The sequence below is a fragment of the Anser anser genome (genome assembly GCF_964211835.1).
Source record: "Anser anser genome assembly, chromosome: Z".
NCBI classification, from domain to species: Eukaryota; Metazoa; Chordata; class Aves; order Anseriformes; family Anatidae; genus Anser; species Anser anser.
Genome location: NC_139723.1, coordinates 74,656,682 through 74,674,877, shown reverse-complemented (window position 1 = coordinate 74,674,877; position 18,196 = coordinate 74,656,682). Strand labels below are relative to the sequence as shown.

The 18,196-nt window shown below is 36.8% G+C and overlaps 2 protein-coding genes across 6 annotated transcripts in view; both read right to left on the bottom strand.

The window, feature by feature from the left end:
- The window catches only part of CPLANE1 (ciliogenesis and planar polarity effector complex subunit 1), a 66,051-nt gene extending 52,398 nt beyond the window's left edge, over nt 1–13,653 (bottom strand). For 3 of the 5 annotated variants that reach the window (XM_083818444.1, XM_083818447.1, XM_083818448.1), the window contains exons 1-14: nt 12,584–13,003; nt 12,309–12,455; nt 10,707–10,842; nt 10,418–10,537; nt 9,323–9,549; nt 8,895–9,001; nt 8,195–8,351; nt 7,279–7,382; nt 6,932–7,114; nt 5,200–5,449; nt 3,946–4,098; nt 2,507–3,267; nt 1,098–1,279; nt 354–434 (exon numbers count right to left, since the gene is read on the bottom strand). In XM_083818444.1, the coding sequence (XP_083674570.1) occupies nt 354–434; nt 1,098–1,279; nt 2,507–3,267; nt 3,946–4,098; nt 5,200–5,449; nt 6,932–7,114; nt 7,279–7,382; nt 8,195–8,351; nt 8,895–9,001; nt 9,323–9,549; nt 10,418–10,537; nt 10,707–10,842; nt 12,309–12,389 (2,542 nt within the window). In that variant the 5' untranslated portion in view covers nt 12,390–12,455; nt 12,584–13,003. The other 2 variants (XM_083818445.1, XM_083818446.1) reach the window with 2 other exon arrangements.
- Nucleotides 13,654–16,198: 2,545 nt separating this feature from the next.
- The window catches only part of NUP155 (nucleoporin 155), a 30,201-nt gene continuing 28,203 nt past the window's right edge, over nt 16,199–18,196 (bottom strand). The window contains exons 34-35 of the mRNA XM_083818457.1: nt 17,989–18,089; nt 16,199–16,659 (exon numbers count right to left, since the gene is read on the bottom strand). Of these exons, the coding sequence (XP_083674583.1) occupies nt 16,521–16,659; nt 17,989–18,089 (240 nt within the window). The 3' untranslated portion in view covers nt 16,199–16,520. The remainder of the gene's footprint in view (nt 16,660–17,988; nt 18,090–18,196) is intronic.

Sequence of the window (18,196 nt, the reverse complement as noted above, 5' to 3'; positions counted from 1 at the left end):
GTAGTCTAGCCTTTAGAGAAGAGATGCCTAAAGTACAAAGAAATTGCTTGGAGATCCACTAGTCTTCCAGTATCCTGAGTTCCTTCTGCACAATGTATCCTTCCTGTACCAAGTACTTTACAGTCACAAGAGAACTCTGATATCAATGTAGAAATGTATAGGCTTTTCTCAAGGAACAATCAAACATAAGTTTTGGCTGTTGTCTATTCAATCTCCAGCTTAATTTCAAACATGCACCCTTCATCTTTTTTTGCCTTCTTTTTTGACAAGGCAACAGAGAATCACAAATAACTACACAAAGTAATCATACACACTCTACCCTTCCCCCATCAAGAAAATATTTTATCCCTTACCCTTTGCCTTGATTTCACAAAGAGATCTTTTCCAAACATCCACAGATTCTCTGTATGAGCCTAAAAGGAACTTCTCCTCACCTTTAAAAAAATCACATATCAATACACTAAAAGCTCTACATAGTTACAGTTTTACATTTGCAAACACACACTTACTGCAGTATGATTTACAAAAAATATATATATATACACACACACACACACAGTGTGGAAGATAGAGCACCAGACACAAGTGCATAGGAAATTAAGCTACAGCCATATACTTTTTGCAAAATAAATATGTTAGATTAAGTCCATTATGCTACATTAATGATGCTTAGTTGAGGCTGACTGCATTTATGTACATGATGTGTTCATGCCCACAGTGTTCACACAGACTGAGCACGACTTCTAAATAGAAATCCAGTCATGATAAGCATTGTGATGCCAATCTACCTCAGAAGAAATAAAACAGAGCAGGATTCAGATCTTTCTTTCATATTCTCTAGCTCATGATTCAAAGCAAAATTAATAGTTTTTTTATTTAGCTCAACAAGCTGTATAGGATAACACAAGTATAGTATGTACAAGTGTAGACATGAAGTATTTAGAAGAGTTCTAACCAAATTTTAAGAGAAGCCCAACGCTAACTTATTTTTTAATTTGGTGGACAGTTACTGACTCTCATTAAGCTGGACCTAATTTTCTAGTGTTCAGTTAACTGTGCAACTACCTAACAGTTGTAGTTCTTTACAAAGTACTAACCAGCTACAGAATTAATCTTCAAATGTCGTTCTAAGGCCACTCCTGAAGACTGGAGAGTTGCTTGTATATGACTTAAGAGCAATGAGACAACAGACTCTTCTGCATTCTTGTATGCTTTGCTGTTCAGCTGCATCTGATACCAAACCACTTTCTTATACAATAGTCGCCATAGTACAACCAACCTGTAGCTCAATAAGTAAAATATGAAAAGAAGACAAAGCAGTTCAATTTATTTTTTTTTGTTTTGCATTATGAATTTAAAAACACAATTATGTTTTATGTTAACAACTATTTTCCTGGGAAAAATAAACACATTTTGCCCTGGGTTTTGTTTTTTGATCAATAAACATTGCTATGTTCATGAAAATTCAGCAGAATTAGGATCCTTCAAGTACCCAAACACCATCTTCAAAGTGAATCCCTGGCTATCCAAACAATAGGGAAATGAAATAACCCAGATAAATCTCAAAACAGATTATCAGTGACTCTGTAAAGAAGATTGATGAAATATATACGATGTAAGTAAGCATAACAGAAAAATGAAGTCAGGGGAAAGCTGACTGCAGAGAACGAACCTAGGGCTAACAAGTCCCTGCAGCCTAGCACAGTACTATTAAGTGTACCAGCTCAGATAGGTAATAAACTTGCCAGTAACAACCAAATACACATTGCCACAGTCCTGAGAAAGCTTACACAAAACCGTAATACACCTGCATCTTGTTCTCTAGCACTTCTGCTTCCAATACTAATGTGTGCATAGCCAGTCACATTAATAAATGCACCGCTCAATACCTGGAGCACAACTAACCCAGAATGTGGATCATCACGTAAGAGACAATTGCCTATCAAATTTACAATGAACCTAACATTATATTTTCAGCTTATTGAAGAAATATATTCCACTGTAGTAAGAGGAAAGTTTCTTTCAAGCCTATGTGTAAAACTTCGAAGCAGAAATGCTGATAGTTCAATGTTTCCACATACTGCAGTTTTGCTTCTTGCTCCAGGCCACCATATATATTTAATCACATCCAAAGTTTGCTGACTAAATACATGTTATAGATATACTGCATATGAGCCACCTTTTGGCTCCACGGAATTCAGAACTTCTGCTTGGAAGGGGAGGGAATGGACATAATGCAGTAAAAACAACATGAATTGTAAAATCTGGTGCAAGCTGTTACCCCACCATTTATCTCTGAACCAACTGAAAGTTATTAGTTAAGTTAGTGTAACTGAACTATATTCAACTACAGGTTTGAGCCCCCATCTGCATGCTTTAATAGATTACCATGCTTTTCCATGGAGTGAGCTATAAAAGAAACAAAAGGATGTTGCAATTACTGTATATTTAAAAAAATAAAATAGCTGTTACAACACTTTTTCCAGGCAAAGCAGCTAATTCATACCTTTTTTCTGTTTTTTCATCGTAGTTTACTGCTTGAGGAAGCTCTCTAAGCAGAGATTTCAGTGAGCTGAATTTCTGAGTCGCACTGTCATCAAGAAGTAGGAAAATAGGTACAACAAGCGAGTCAAGCTCCACAACACTATGAACACCAGGAGATGCAAAAAAATTCTCATACTGTGGTACGCATACGCTACTTAGAGTGTTAGAAACCATCTTCAAAAGACAGAAGCATGCAAAAAGGTTTTTGGAGAACAACAGATCTTGTTGCTGAACGAGCAACAGCTTTAAAGTTTGCAATGTCAGCTTTGCCACATGCCCAGTAAGACTGGCTCTTGAATGCCAGTGCAAGACAGTTAAGTACTGTTGAAAATATTTTAAAACACAATGAATCCACTGAGTATTCTTCACGGACTTGCATAAAAGCGCATCCTGATTTAGCAGAGAACACTTCACAAACTGAAGAATGTTGAAAAAATGGGTAATGCAGCTTACTGTATAATTCAGGAAAGTATCCTTCTCTTGCATATTTTTTGAAACACCTATCTGCCAAGCAGCAAGGAGATTTTTCTGTATGGAATGCAGTTCCACTGATAAGTTATCTTTCTCTTCAGCATTGTCTTTTGCATGAATAGTATCAAACATTGATGCAAATTCTAAGTGGCCTTGATCAGCTTTACCAATAAATGAGGTGATTCTTTGGCTAACATAGCTGGAAGAGCTATTATGAAAATGTTTTTCATCATCTGATTCTTCTTCATAATCCTAAACCAGGAAAGAAAAAAAAAGACAACAGTTTAATTCAAGCCTATTGCCAGAGCTTGGTCTGCAACCTACCATTTAATGAGTTTCACAAATGGAACTTTTATTCTTAAGTAACTCACTTAATTGCTAATATGTTTACTTCATTATCAGTTTCACCTAGAGCTCAAATTAAATACGGTTATTTGGAATAGTTGTGCAGATAGAAATTGTACTCCCTAACAAAAAAAATCACTTACGCTATAGGGACTGCAAGAGTGTCTAAATCAAAAAATAAACACCTGTCCTTTATTAAGCAAAGAGTTTGAGGAGGAGTATTTGCCAGATATTTGTAAAATATAAAAGCCACTCAACAAAAGCTCCAAAACTACAAAGAACAAACAAAAAAACCAAAGGCGTGAAATGGAATCGGAAGACTGTTCTGTGATCAAAGTTACTGTGCCGTTCTTCCAAAAGAGATATACAGATTTTTTGAATCCTCTAAAATTGAGGATAAATAGCTTACATTCTTAGGATAATAATATTATACTTTCTATTAATATACCTTATAGTGCGATACTTTTTTTTTTAATATAGTGAAGCTATACACCTTTTAATATAGTGAAGCAACACCTTTTAATTTAGAATATCTTAAAAGTAAATAAATTGTATAATTATAAGTGGAAAAATGCTATTAAGTACCAGTAAGTCCACAGTTTTCTCACTCATTTCCGTTGTGTCCTCTTCCAGAAATTTTGGAATGTTGGGATTGATGGAGTTATGATTTTGAGTGTGTTTTAAAAGGCTAGCTTTTAACGACAACAGTGACCGTATATGCAGATATCTCCCTTTAGACTAAAAGAAACAATAACAATGCAAATCATTATTTGTGTCTAGCAAAATCAAACCAGATACTTGGTAAATAAAACAAGGAAATTGGTCTCTTATGTAAAAAGCTTCAGCTTTAAAGTCCCAGACAGAAAGGAAGAACAGGTTAGCAGGTATACATTCGCATAGAAACAAACTATCATTTGGCCATGCTTTGGAACTCTGAATTTGCTCAGTATTTGACAACTCTATTTCTTCATGCTGAACGAACCTGCTTTCTTGATCCCTCAAATGATCCTACAAGTTTGCTAGTATTTAGGCCCTTCTTGCATTCTTAACAGCAACATATCTTTCAATGTTGCCTCAAATTCTTGCCCACTCTCCTGGTTTATACGTAAATACCAGAATATCCCATTTCTCAAAAAAAAACCAAACAAAAAAACAAACAAAGACAAACCAATAGCCATTTGAAGACAAGTGGTATTCCAATGGCATACACAAAAATTCTCAATACCTATTTTCTTAAGGAGCTGGGTGGTTGGTAACACTTGCAAAACCTTTTCCTTCAAAGGTTTCCATTTTCCCAGACTTAGCTCTATTGAGAAGTGATAGAAAAATAAACCCATAAACTTTTAACAAGCCTTAGCCAACAACATCAGTTAAGGGCCTAATATAAATACAGACAGCACCGTTGGGACTGCTGCTGACTGCTTTAGAACAACACCTACCTAGAGAGACAGTGGTTTTACAGAATAATTTCTGCATCATTCCGAAAAGATGAGTTGGTCAGAGTGGCACAATACCAGTCAATGCTCTGAAGCAACTCTGTAGAGAAATCCACCCCATTCTATCACAGATTCAGAAAGAATATACAGTAACAGTTAAGGCTATGTCCATGTCCTTTACTACATTTTACTGAAATGCTACCCAGACTTCACAGGAATAAAGTTTCAAATAAAACTATATATTTGGTGTTTTTCAGTTCAACGCCATTCTCAAAACTGCTTCCTACTTCCAAAGGATTTACATTAATTTCACAATAAATTGAGGTACTCTGTTTGAAAAGGTGCATTTTTATATGTAAGAAGTTTTATTTTACTTAAAGCACACAAATATCCATAACCCTACCTTGGAGTTCACTAAATTCTTTCGGACATTTTCCAGCCGTTGGGTTGAGTCAAGCAAAAGGGATCTTAAAAATCCTGCTGGTGAAAGATTGTTAGGAAGTCTTAGCACTGTTATCATGTATCCATCAGAGACAATGAGGTAGGGTAATCTTGAGTGTGAAGCAACAGAGAATCTCTGTCTCATAAGGTCACTTTCAGAGGCTGAAGAACCAAGAGTCTGACTAGAGTCTTGGCACAATGAGTGGTGTTGTCTGAAAGACATACCAAAAAATAAGATGCAAATATCACATATGGTAATCATGAATAAAATAGAGAAGAAATAACTTTAGAACATTTTATACCACTCCACTACCATCCCAATGGCCCCATTCAGAGTTTTAAGGAAGTGTCTAAATTTTCTCAAGATAAGCAAACTTTGCGTAACACTGTTTGTGCTTGCAAAATGCCACTGTTTTTCTGCAGTTGTGATTTTGTGAATTTTAGAAAAATAAAACAGCTTTCAATATTTCCATATTATGTTGTTAATAAATATTACACATTTTCCCCACTTTGAATTTAAATCTCTATATCGCACTCTCTTACTTAGGTCTTGCAGTCTATGACAAGCATTTGAACATGAAATCCTATTCAACCTCTAATAGTCACATACGAAAACCAAAAAATCCCTCAAGATCTGAATCAGTTCAGACGTTCAACACAAAGATTTTAAATCAACAAATAAGTCTTCTTTAACAAAAGAGGTCTTACAAAGTCTTTTCTTACAAAAAATGAATCCTTACGGAGTTCTGGAAAACTGTTCTGTATGTCCTGTAATGCTAAACCCATAATACTTTGAAATACTGGGTAAAATTACTGTTCTTTTTCTGTATCTTAGTAGTCCAAACTTGAGTAGATTATTTGAAAACAAAGTAGCTGCAGATATTCAATAATAAACCCTAACTGACATATTTTAATACATTTTACTATCTGATTTCTCAACCAGACAGTGTTAGAAGGTATAATGCACTACATTTACATGCTATCCAGGTTTAGTCACTCAGTAGTAATAGTAGGATATATATATATATATGTAGTAGTTACATATATATATATTGAATATACACCTATTGAATGTGTTATATATATATATATACACATGTATGCATATATATGTATATATACATGTAACACACATATTCAATATAGTAATGTTTAGATTCTGGTTTGTTTCTTCTAAGTATTCAGAATGTATTACTTTTTGTAACTTTCAACTTATGCTACAAAAGCATTAACAGCAGGGGTACTCCAAAAATTGAACATCTAACTAGTTTTTGTCCACACAGATATGTTATTTACAAGATCTGAAACAGAAACATGATAAAGTTCTGTAAGTAAAATTAAACAGTGAATAAAGAAATACGACTGGATTAAAACAAGTGTATAATTTTAATATTTGTGTAAATTTAGTTTCTTCCTACATCATAAAAACATGCTATTTTTAATTACTAAATCCAAACACTAAAAAAAAGTCAAACAATGTATACTTAGGCTATCACAATACCAATTTTCATTATAACAAACCCATTACAAGAAATACAACTATGAATGAGAAACATTGAAAAGACACATGAAAATCAAAAGACTGAACTTGAAAGATGAAGCTTAAATTTGTAAAAAAAAAAAAAAAAAAGTATGTATGAAAATAAGATATAATCATAAGACAAGGATGTATAAACATTTTCAAACCCTTTTACCTGTATGTTATTAGTGGGTGAAACGGAATAAATTCTGCTGGTCCAAATTCTACAGAGCAGCCAGAAGTAATCAAGGTCAGCAATTCACCCATACAAGTCAATAAAATCAAAGACCCACGTTTTAACATGCAAGCCAAGAAAAGGCTATCAGCAGTCCAACTCATATCACTGACCCAGTAGGATCTATATTGGGAAGGAGAGATATTTTCTGTCAAATCTCTGTACCAAACATTAGGTTAACTTTATTTAAACAAAAAACACAAAACAAAACCGCCCCCCTCCAAGAAAAACAATAACAATGAACAACAAAAACAAAAAAGACAACTGCAGAAACATCAATTACTGACCTAATAAACTTGGATGGAACGGTGCTACTCCTGCTACTACAACCTTTAAGGCTACCCGAAACAGTTACAAAATTCAGGGTGTTTAAAAACAAAATCTGAGTTGCCTAGAATGAAAAAAAGCACATGTAAATACACTGTTAATGTTTGTATCAAAACGTCAATATTGTAAAAGTAATTTCTACTAGCGTGTTATGCATTATATTTGATATCCTGGAAACATTACTCCATATGAAAGTGACTTGCACTTCGATATTTTTTACTAGTTAAGAGTATTTATTAGTTTCTATGCCCATTTCTATATTCGAAAAATACTTAAGGATTATTACATACCAAACATATATTTAGATATTCCTTTTAATATTTTATCTAAAACCCTTAAAGTAAAATTATTCTTCTCCAGTAATGTTGGTGAATAACTGGAGCTTTTAAGGACAGCATCAAAACATCCTTGTACACTAAGTAAACTGGTCAATTTCCCTGTTACCACTAACACTAAAAACTGCATTAGGATTTGGCCTCTGATTTGTTAGAAGGAGTAACATTATAAAGTGAGGTCATAACCTCCTGTACATTTTAGGCTGAAGCCTGAGAATCATCCATAATCTTTACAGACACAATGCAGTAACTTACTTTAATTTCTTTATTATTGTATTTCTTGGAGATTAGAGATAAGAGATGTCATGGATTTCTCAACTGAACAACAACATTCAAAAAGTTGTGGCAGAATTTCTTAGCTATGGATATCAATATAAATATAATCACGTGTAGCAATATGGACTTGCTCCTGTAGGAGCTGAAAATTTACGCTGAAATTTACGCTGAAAATGAGTTCTAAAACGTGTTATTAAATCCTTGTTACCAGACTTCACGCAAACTGAACTACTAACTTCAGTGACATACTGTCTGTCATTCATACCTTTGGATCATTTTGGTTAACAGCTACTGCAAGTAACAGTCCATCTCTTGCAAATGCAGATAGCAAAGCTCCTCTTGACTTTACAGATACACACTGAGGAATCAAATTAACAAGAGAACAAGTCTGCTGTACCCAGTGGATCTGGTATGGCAAAGAACTGAATACCAAAAAAGACCACAAAAAAGAGAGATAATTCAGTTATGCTGAATGGAATGACTTATATATCATACAAGAAACCACGCAAGACAAAGACATATGAAACATACAATAAAAAAGCCCACTAGTTTTCTTCAGAAACCTTACAAATTAGAAGTATTTATATGAATTTAAATTTATGTCCCAGTGATGAGAATGATTTTTATGGGTCAAAAGTTTTGACTATATGTACAGAACATGAAAATAAATAGAGAGATGCACGCCACAGAATTAAGACACCCGCATTCTAGCCAGGAACAGCCTCCTCAGACAGTATAATGTCATCCAACACAGGATTATTCAGAGTTTGAAAATGGAAATCAACTGTTGTAAATAAAAGAGTAAGAAGATTCAAAACATGACAGAAAACACGAGAGATTACATAAGCTAATTTTACCTCAATATAAATACATGTTCACATGCAGCTTTGAAAACCCGTTGTAAAGTATTTCATAGTAAAACCTTCCTCTTAAGCTAATGCAACTTCAAATAACTTTGAACATACCTAACATATTTAAAGCTATATTCATGCCATCGCAGAATCAAAAATGTGAGTACCAAACACTCTTCAGAGTAAAACACAAATGAGCACAAACAGCAATCACCCAGTATCTGTGGGGAAAAAAAAAAAGACAAAACAAAGTCTAAATCGTGGTTGTACATGATTACTCATATATTTAGCTCAGTAGTTATCCAAATTACAACATAATGCTGTCATTTAGAAATTCGAGGAATTTAAGGCAGGCAAGAACATATGGGGCTAGATGAACTTTGATCTGATTCAGTATGGCTGTTTTTATGTTGCTATTAAATCTCTTACAAACTGAATGATTAAGCCTACAAACAACAAAGAGGCAGACATTGCTTACTGTAGCTTTTGTGGCTCAAATTTATTTAGGAAATTACATGATCAGTTCAGGTCCCATTTTTTACCTCATTTTGTACGAAAACAGCATGCACTCCAATTTCTTTTTCTTCAGTAGAAGGTAACATCACTGATTCATCAGGCAAAATTTGTGTCCAACGCCCAGAAGAACTTTTATAAGAGGGTTCATTTTCATGTTCTGTGCTCTCCCATAGAAAGACACATGCTGTAGGAGTAGTTAACAGCGCCTTTCTGCCATCTCCGGACACATACAAGTACAATCTCATCAAACGCTCTAGAAAAAACAACAATGTGCCAGAATAATTTTTGCTCTTCTGCTGGATTTAGATTAAAAAAGTAAAAAGAACAGGAAAATTATTTTAATCTCTTTCACAACAAATCCAAGCTGCCACCTTAAGTGTCTTTCATTTCCAGCTTAATCACTAATAGTAGACCTTTGGCAGCAGTAATGTCAAATGAGATGACCATTTGTATGGATTTTATGAATCATCTTTCCCATAGGACTCATCCATTAGAGGTGTTTCCTGAGATGGTCTTCCCTGAAATCCATCTTTTCATGAGAACTATGAATACATGCAGAAGTACTCTACTTATCTACTACCTTCAACTCCTAAATGCACTATTGATGTTCCCTGAAATCATGGATTGCTTGTACAATACTTCACTTTGTAACACAGTATCAGTTGAAATATCCAATAAATGACACTTACAATGATATACAACTTAAATAGTACTAGATTTATAAATTATATGACTTCACAGTATTTTCTCCAGTTAGCATGTCATAAAACCCTACCTAGAAAATACACTTAAAATGATGCATATAGTGTTTAACTTAAATGTATGTCTTCTCTAAAATATTTATAACCTAAGGAATGATTAGTTATCAACTGTAGAAAATCATTATAAATAAAATATATATTGCATTTTAAAATGGATTAGTTTTCAGATTTCTAAATGAAAAAAAATGTTTCATTTACGTAATGAAAAGGACATTTTTCAAAGCTTCGCTAACAAACAAATTATACAAATGCAAACCAACATAAGAATATAGCTTTTTATTTCTGCAATAACACCTAATAAAAAAAGGAAAAACATTTTGCATCTACAACATTTTCAAAAGACAAACCGGAAACATTTACCTTGTACTGCTGCAACAACCTTCCTAGACTCTTCAATTGCTGGAATGATTTTCAAGCAGTCCTGATCTTTATTCCAAAGAAATAGCTCTCCTGTTGTAAGTATTCCTGCCAACCAAGCACCTGTGTTCATTAGGGGAGAGATGTTTGGAAGCATTTATTGTGAAGTACTTAAAATTATTTCCCTTGCTTTTTAGCCACAGTTCTAAAGTTGAAAGTAAACTGAGAAATACTTTAGGTATTGTATCTTAAAATAGTATGAGTTTATAATACATAAGATACTATACTTAACCATTTCCTGATGTTGTTAAGACAACTACATTTTTTAACAGTGACTGCAGCCGAGGGATTTTTTTCTTTGTTTTCCCTGATGGCAAGTTAATTTCATTTATATGTTTATCATCTAGAAGAAAAACAGCCTCTTTTTCCTGAAAAAAGAAAAAAAAAAAGAGCATTTCATGTTTTTAGTGATTTTTTAAAAATGACATTTTCTATGTAAGCCTGCAAAGTAATTCAGACAGACATTAAAAACTCTTAGAGAAAAATACTGATGGGAAAGAAAGAAAATATGTTACAGGGCAGGGACACCTCCCACCAGACCAGGTTGTTCAAAGCCCCATCCAGCCTGGCCTTGAGCACTGCCAGGGATGGGGCACCCACAGCTTCTCTGGGCAGCCTATGCCAGGGCCTCACCACACTCATAGGAAACAATTTCTTCCTAGTGTCTAATCTAAATCTACCCTTTTAGTTTAAAGCCATTCCCTCTTGTCCTGTCACTCCACTCCCTGACGGAGTCCCTCCCCAGCTTTCCTGCAGGCCCCCTTTAGGTACTGGAAGGCCGCTGTAAGGTCTCCCCGGAGCCTTCCGTTCTCCAGGCTGAACAACTCCAACTCCATCAGCCTGTCTATACAGGAGAGGTGCTCCAGCCCTCTGACCATCCTCACAGCCTTCCTCTGGACTCACTCTAAAAGCCCCACATCCTTCCCATGCTGGGGGCCCCAGAGCTGAATGCAGGACTCCCAGTGGGGTCTCATGAGCTCAAAGCAGAGGGGGACAATCACCTCCCTCACCCTGCTGGCCATGCTGCTTCTGATGCAGCTCAGGACATGGCTGGATTTCTGGGCAGCAAGCACATACTAACTGCTCACGTTGAGCTCCTCATCAGCTGTCCTCCCCAAGTCCTCCTCAGAGCTGCCTGCAATTCCTTTTCCACCCAGCCTGCATATGTGCTTGTATAATTGCTTTACAGTACAACATCATATCTAGGATCACCCTACACTGATGATGTATTTGGTTCACAGATTTTAAACTATTAAATCAGACTTATAGTCATTACTAAGAAGTTCTTCAAAGTATCTCAATTGTACCACATGCCAACAAATGCAAGAGTAGACACTTGTTACCTCATGTTGTAATGTCTAATTCGGTCATATTTTTGCCACTATTTCAGTAGAAAGAATGGCCCTTAAACAGTTACATAATTGAACTCAAACTATATATTATAAGAGAAGAAAAAAAATAAGTCTCCTTTTATCAAGGCTGAAGAAAGCACATCTTTCAACAAACGCAGCAGGGGATTGTTCACAGTTTTCAATGATGTACTGTAAAAAGAGTTATGAAAAACTAAAACCATCAAAACAACAAACTCCGTACAGGGCACATGTTTTGAAAAACTGACTCTTTATTGCTTATTTGAGCAGTCTTGAATTGCTCCAGCATCAAGCCAAGAAGACTGAAATGAATGACTTTTTTTTCCGAGAACTGTTAAGCATGGTATTTTCAAATCAACTCCCATTTACCCTCCTCCTTGTAGACAGAAATGCAAAGTGTTATATAATCAAAATATATCTATTCTTTGCAGAATTTTATTTTAATAAGTGTTCTTTACACTTACCTGTCCAATCCAGGAGATGCGAGTCCATGGTTTTCTTTGTTTGATAGATGTAGAGATGAGAACATCTAGCTTAATCTCCATTCTCGTAAAACCGGTAGGTAACCATAATTAAAAATATAAGTGTGTAATAATGGCCTTTTCACACACCTAGAGAGAATTTGAAAGAAAAGGAAAAAAGTTTTCACTATTTGTGGGTGGGTAAAGGATAAGGAATGAGAACACAAACTCCTGACTGTAGCAGCTTCCAGCTAAACACAAACAGAGCCGATCCTTACCTGCATCTCCACAGTAACTGCTGTTTTCACCCACACATACGCTATAGTTCACTGGCTATTCACTGCTATTTTCACTCACATGGTTTACTGGCTATCCACAGGTTACATACTCCAGAAGGAATCGAGAGAAAGTAGCCACAAGACAAAACACCTCGGTGAAAGCACTAACAAGAAGACCGATAGCGAGGAAAACCATGAAGTTTTCCTTTCTGTGCAAGACACCAGAATCACCACGGAGCCGCCTCAGACCCGGGGGGCGGCACACTGCAGACCCCATCACCCAGGGGACCCTTGGCGGACCCGGGGCGGCGCACTGAGGCTGTCCCCAGCCCTCAGGACGCAGACAAAATGCAGCGCCCACCGCCGCGGGCAGAGCCACGTCCCCCCACACTCAGCCGCCCCCTGCCCCGGGCCTGCCGCGCTCACCCGCCGCCAACGGCCGAGGCGGTGCCGGGACAGCGCAGGGCGCAAGCGCGGGGCTGAGCCCGAGCCCGCCCAGCGGGCAGCACCGCCCCGGCAGCCGACATGGCGAACGGGCGGTCGTGTCTTTCGTTGACTGGGGCCGTCGGTCGCTCCATGGCGTAGCAATGTCCGTCGGCTCCAGAAAGCTGGCCGCGGATACCTGACCAACGCCTCAGCCCCAGGGGGGAGAGCCCGGAGTCGTGTTGCACATACGGTGACGGCTTGGGGCGGCAGTAAGGTGGCACTTTGCCAAGCCAACGCTCCTGATCAAGTATGGGAATTTAGGTGAAATACAACATGAGGAGTTAGAACCCCTGTACTTTGTGTCTTGTCACCTTGGGGAAATGTATTTGATTCCCTTAAATAGGCCGCTTGCTCAGCCTGGCTCTTGCGCCTCAAAACACTTCAGAACAAGTCCCTTTCCACCATCCCTTAACCACCACATCTTCATCAAGAATCACAGAATAGGTGAGGTTGGAAGGGACTCTGGAGATGATCCAGTCCAACCCCCCTGCCGAGCAGGATCACCCAGAGCACATTGCACAGGATGGCATCCAGATGGGTTTTGAATATCTCCAGAGAAGGAGACTCCGCGACCTCTCTGGGCAACCTGTTCCAGTGCTCTGTCACCCTCACAATAAATAAAAAGTCTTCTCATGTTCAGCCAGAACCTCCTGTGCTTCAGTTTGTGCCTGTTGCCCCTCATCCTCTCACTGGGCACCAGCAGAGTCTGGCCCCGTCCCCTTGATACCCTGTGTTAGCATTAAAAACTGTTAAGTTTGGGCCAGTATGAAACAGGCATTGTTGTAAGACCAGCAAGGCGAATCTCTGACCTTGCAATGACACATACTGCTTGCTCAGCGATACGGCACCAGGCCACAAGTCACCCGGCATGAGACAATGCTGCCATCCACACAGCACGCGCTGGCCATGCAGCTTTGCTTGATCACAGCAGTCTATCAAGGACTGCCGAGTGCTCCACTGAGGCTGGGGCCGCTAATTGTGTGCTGCCCCGGGCTCGGGAGCATGTAGGGGCAAAACCTGTAACAGCAAGTTGCTCTGCGTCAGTGGGGCAGGAACATCAACCAAGGACAACATTGCCTTCGCGGGGACACCCACAAGACGTTGACACCTACCACACTGACAGGATGCTGATCACGACCAGGCTAAGTATCACTGGGGACAGCACCATGCTTGTCGTCACCCTTGTCATCACCCTGGGGTCGGTATGTATATAAATAGCTCATAATAAAGCTTGCTTGTTATATACAGGTAGAGCTCTTGTCTGATCCTTGCTGGGCTGAACCAGCTTCAGCCCCTGGAATCTAACTAGAACACACCCTACCTTCAGGTATTTACATGCATTGATGAGAACTCCCCTCAGTCTTTTCTCCAATCTAAAGAGACTCGGTTCTCTCAACCTCTCGTATGAGGGATGGTCCAGTCCTCTTATCATCTTAGCAACCCTTCACTGGACTCTGGAAGGTCCATTTCCCTCTTGTACTGGGGAGCCCAGAAATGGACATAATACCTCAGATGTGGCCTCACAAGGGCTGAGTAGAGTGGGAGAATTACCTCCCTCGACCTGCTGGCAACACTCTCCCAAATGTAGCCCAGGATACCATTGGCCTTCTTGACCACAAAGGCACATTGCTGACTCATGGTTAACTTGTCCACCAGCACCCCCACTGCTTCTCAGAGCTGCTTTCCAGCAGCTTTTGATAAACTCCCAGCCTGCACTGCACTGGTGCTTGGGGTTATTCCTCCCTTGGCATGGGAGCCTGGACTTGCCTTTGCTGAACTTCATGAGGTTGTTGAATGTCAATTTTATGGGATATAACCAGAACCACAATTACTAGACCAGGGTAAGGATAAAAGATTTGCTCGGTGTGAAACACAGCTTCCTGCAAAAAATATTTTCTAACATCTATATCATCTGTTTTATATGGAAAGATGCCTCTTTTTCCAAGGACAGAATGTAGTTCCTCTATTTGAATACTTCACTAGTGAATTTCAACATTGACAGAAAAGCCAATATTAAGATTTCAGCTTTATTTTGATCTAACAAGAGGTAAAAAAACAGAATTACTCTAACTTACATAGTATGTTCCTGCATGCAATCTCTGACAGAAAACCACCAGAACATAGCTGGCAGTTGACAGGGAAAGAAATTTAACAACTGCACTTTAAACAAAATTTTAGGGCATAATAATCAGATCGGGTAGTACAGGTCATAAGTAGTTAACTTGCATGAAAATAAATGCCTTAATCCATAATCTTTTTTTTTTTTTTTGGAACACTTCTTGTAAGTGTATTAACTACTCATTTTCCTGGAAAAATTACATTAACCTACTGTGTATGCATGTACAAATATATTTGCTTCTTTTCCCCTTGAAAAATCTCTCCAAACTCCTTGACGACTTACTTGCATGAAAAAATTTGAGGAAGACTAAAGTCCAGCATAAACTACTATTTTCCTGTGTATGGCATACACAGTTTATGTCACTGGACATTTATATGCAGTGCATGGCAGTAAAACAGAGACAAAACATACGTGTATTTATAGAATGAGATTTTAAACATTGGGAAACATGTAGGCAGGATAAGGCACAACTGCTTCTCATTTTATTAAATATACAGAATTTGGGGCTTGTGTGCAAGTATAGAAAGTAGACAGAAGTCACTTCTTGACTTCTTTATTTGACTAACAGATACAACAAATTCATTAAAAAATCATTTTTAATTAATTTTAGTTCATCTAATTCAATTTTAATTCGTTTTAATTCAACAAATTCATTAAAATGGAATAGGGAAAATAATTTGAGGGGCTTTTAATACTGTTCTTTCAGTATATATCAGGTTGCTAATTGCTGCAGTTTCATTCCAAACATACTATTTATAGGTCATAGTGAAAGTGATAGTTATGAAACAATTCTCATTGTTATTGAAACTTGCCAATACAACACAGCTAGAGTTATGGGTGCATCACTAATCCCTGATATGACCATGTTTATAGTATGACTCCTCCAACATGTGCTTCTATCATCATCTTGCCTTCCACCAAACAGTCTTGTTTTGATACTTGTGAAACAGATAATAAAGTAGATTCTAACACTTATTTTTCCCATTCTTTCAAGTAAAGAAAAAGGAAAATATTTACCAAATATTTTTAATTCTGAAGGGAAAGACCATACAATGTCCTTTATTTCAACAGTATAAAAAAGAGCATTCTATCATTAAAAAAATTGGTAGTAGCAAAAGAAACTCAATTTGTCACATTTACATCCTACAATTTGTAGATACCTTTAGATGAGCAGGAATACAGACCACACAATCGATAATTGCAGCAGGAGATGCAACTTTCTTAAAATTTCGTTTCATTTGTTCTTCCAGAGATTCAGTGCAGACATCTGAACTTTTATTTTATAGTTCATTTTATCTGAGCTAACAATTTTTTTTTAATTACATTAGTTAATCAGTGAAGCCGCTCTAATTTAGCCTGTAGTGATTTAAAATTCCCAATGGTAGTCTGCACTGTTAGCGTCGGGCTCATAGACTGAAGTTCAACCAGGTAGCAACTAACAGCATCCAAGCAAACATTTGTGAATCGTCGCCTTTAAAGAAAACAGAATAAAACACTGAATAACAAGAAGCTCCTTTATATGTTTCTATATATTAGAATTTATCTGAAATATAAAGTGAGCAAGCCTCAGGTTTTAATGCAATAATGTATCTGCAAGATATGTCAGCTACTTTTAAGTATTTAACTATTTATTAGAAAAAAATATTTTTTAAATTTAATGCTTATGAGTGAGGTGTAATAGGAAAATAAACGAATCATTACAATTTACCTGATATTACGTATGATAAAATATGATACAGTTAATAACAAAGTGAATTATTTACTTGACAAATATTCAAATACTTAGATATAAATACAAACGAATGTATACATTATCAATTTATACAGTAACTTTAATATCAAACATTAATAGCAAATCACTATTTTTAATCCCTAAGTTAATTTATTTTGATTTTAATACATAGTATCCACATAAATTAATGTTAATTTAGATACTAAAAGTAGACAATATTCACTTAAGGTTCTAATAAGCTATAATACTTAAATTGGCTTACCATAAAACCAAAAAAGGAAGACAGAGGTAAACAATGTATTTGAAGAGAGGATATTTGCATGTATATTTTCCAACATAATTACAGCAATTTATGGTTAGAAGAGACATGAAGACATTGCCTAGTTCTGCCCCTTGTTTCTGAGACAGTATAGTTCTGACTGAAGTTTTCATAGTCTATTCATAAAAATTACCAACACTAGAGATTCCATAATATACTGGCAACTTTTTCAAGTATATAACAATTCTTTTAGCTACAGTCTTTTACTAATATCAAATCTAAATTATTTCTTGTTCTGGATTAAGCTGAGTTTTAGTCTTAGAAAGTGATTAATCACCGAACTTTTAAGAACAATTTGTGAAGATTTATATACGTATTTATCTTCTCTTTCTACAATTCAGAAACCTTTGTGCTTCTAGCCTTTCTTCATGAAAGATTTCACCGTCTCATTCACAAAACAAAGACTTGATTCTCACTTTTCCCCACTTTTTCCAGATTCCCTCAAATTTGTCTATACTACTTCCGAAATATATTCTTGAAAAAATTACAAAATAATCCTGTATTTTTCTCCCAAATTTTCAGTGAAGAAAACTCTTTGTTGAGGCAGTTTATGGGGAGAACCCTGCAAGTTTCTACTAGTTAGTTTAAAATTAGGAGTCTCAGTAATTACTACGTGGAAACAAACACTAAATTCTTTGCCCCTTCCCACCCCCCTCAAAAAAAACATTGAGAATAGCTCAAGTGCACTGCTTTAGGATATTTTGTACATTCTACTGTATACTTCCTTACGATGTAGCTGCCCCACTTACCTCAGAAGTACTCTGCTTGGATCTTGTACATATCCTGACAATAACACGTGAATACACTCTAAAAGGTGTAAAGGCTTTTTCATCCTATTCCAATATGGGTCCTAAAAAATAAAATCCAAAATATTAAGATACATATTAATGGAAAATAAAAAAAAAGGGGGTGGTGGTGGTAGAATCAACAGACGCATATAAATTGCCAGCTTTGGTA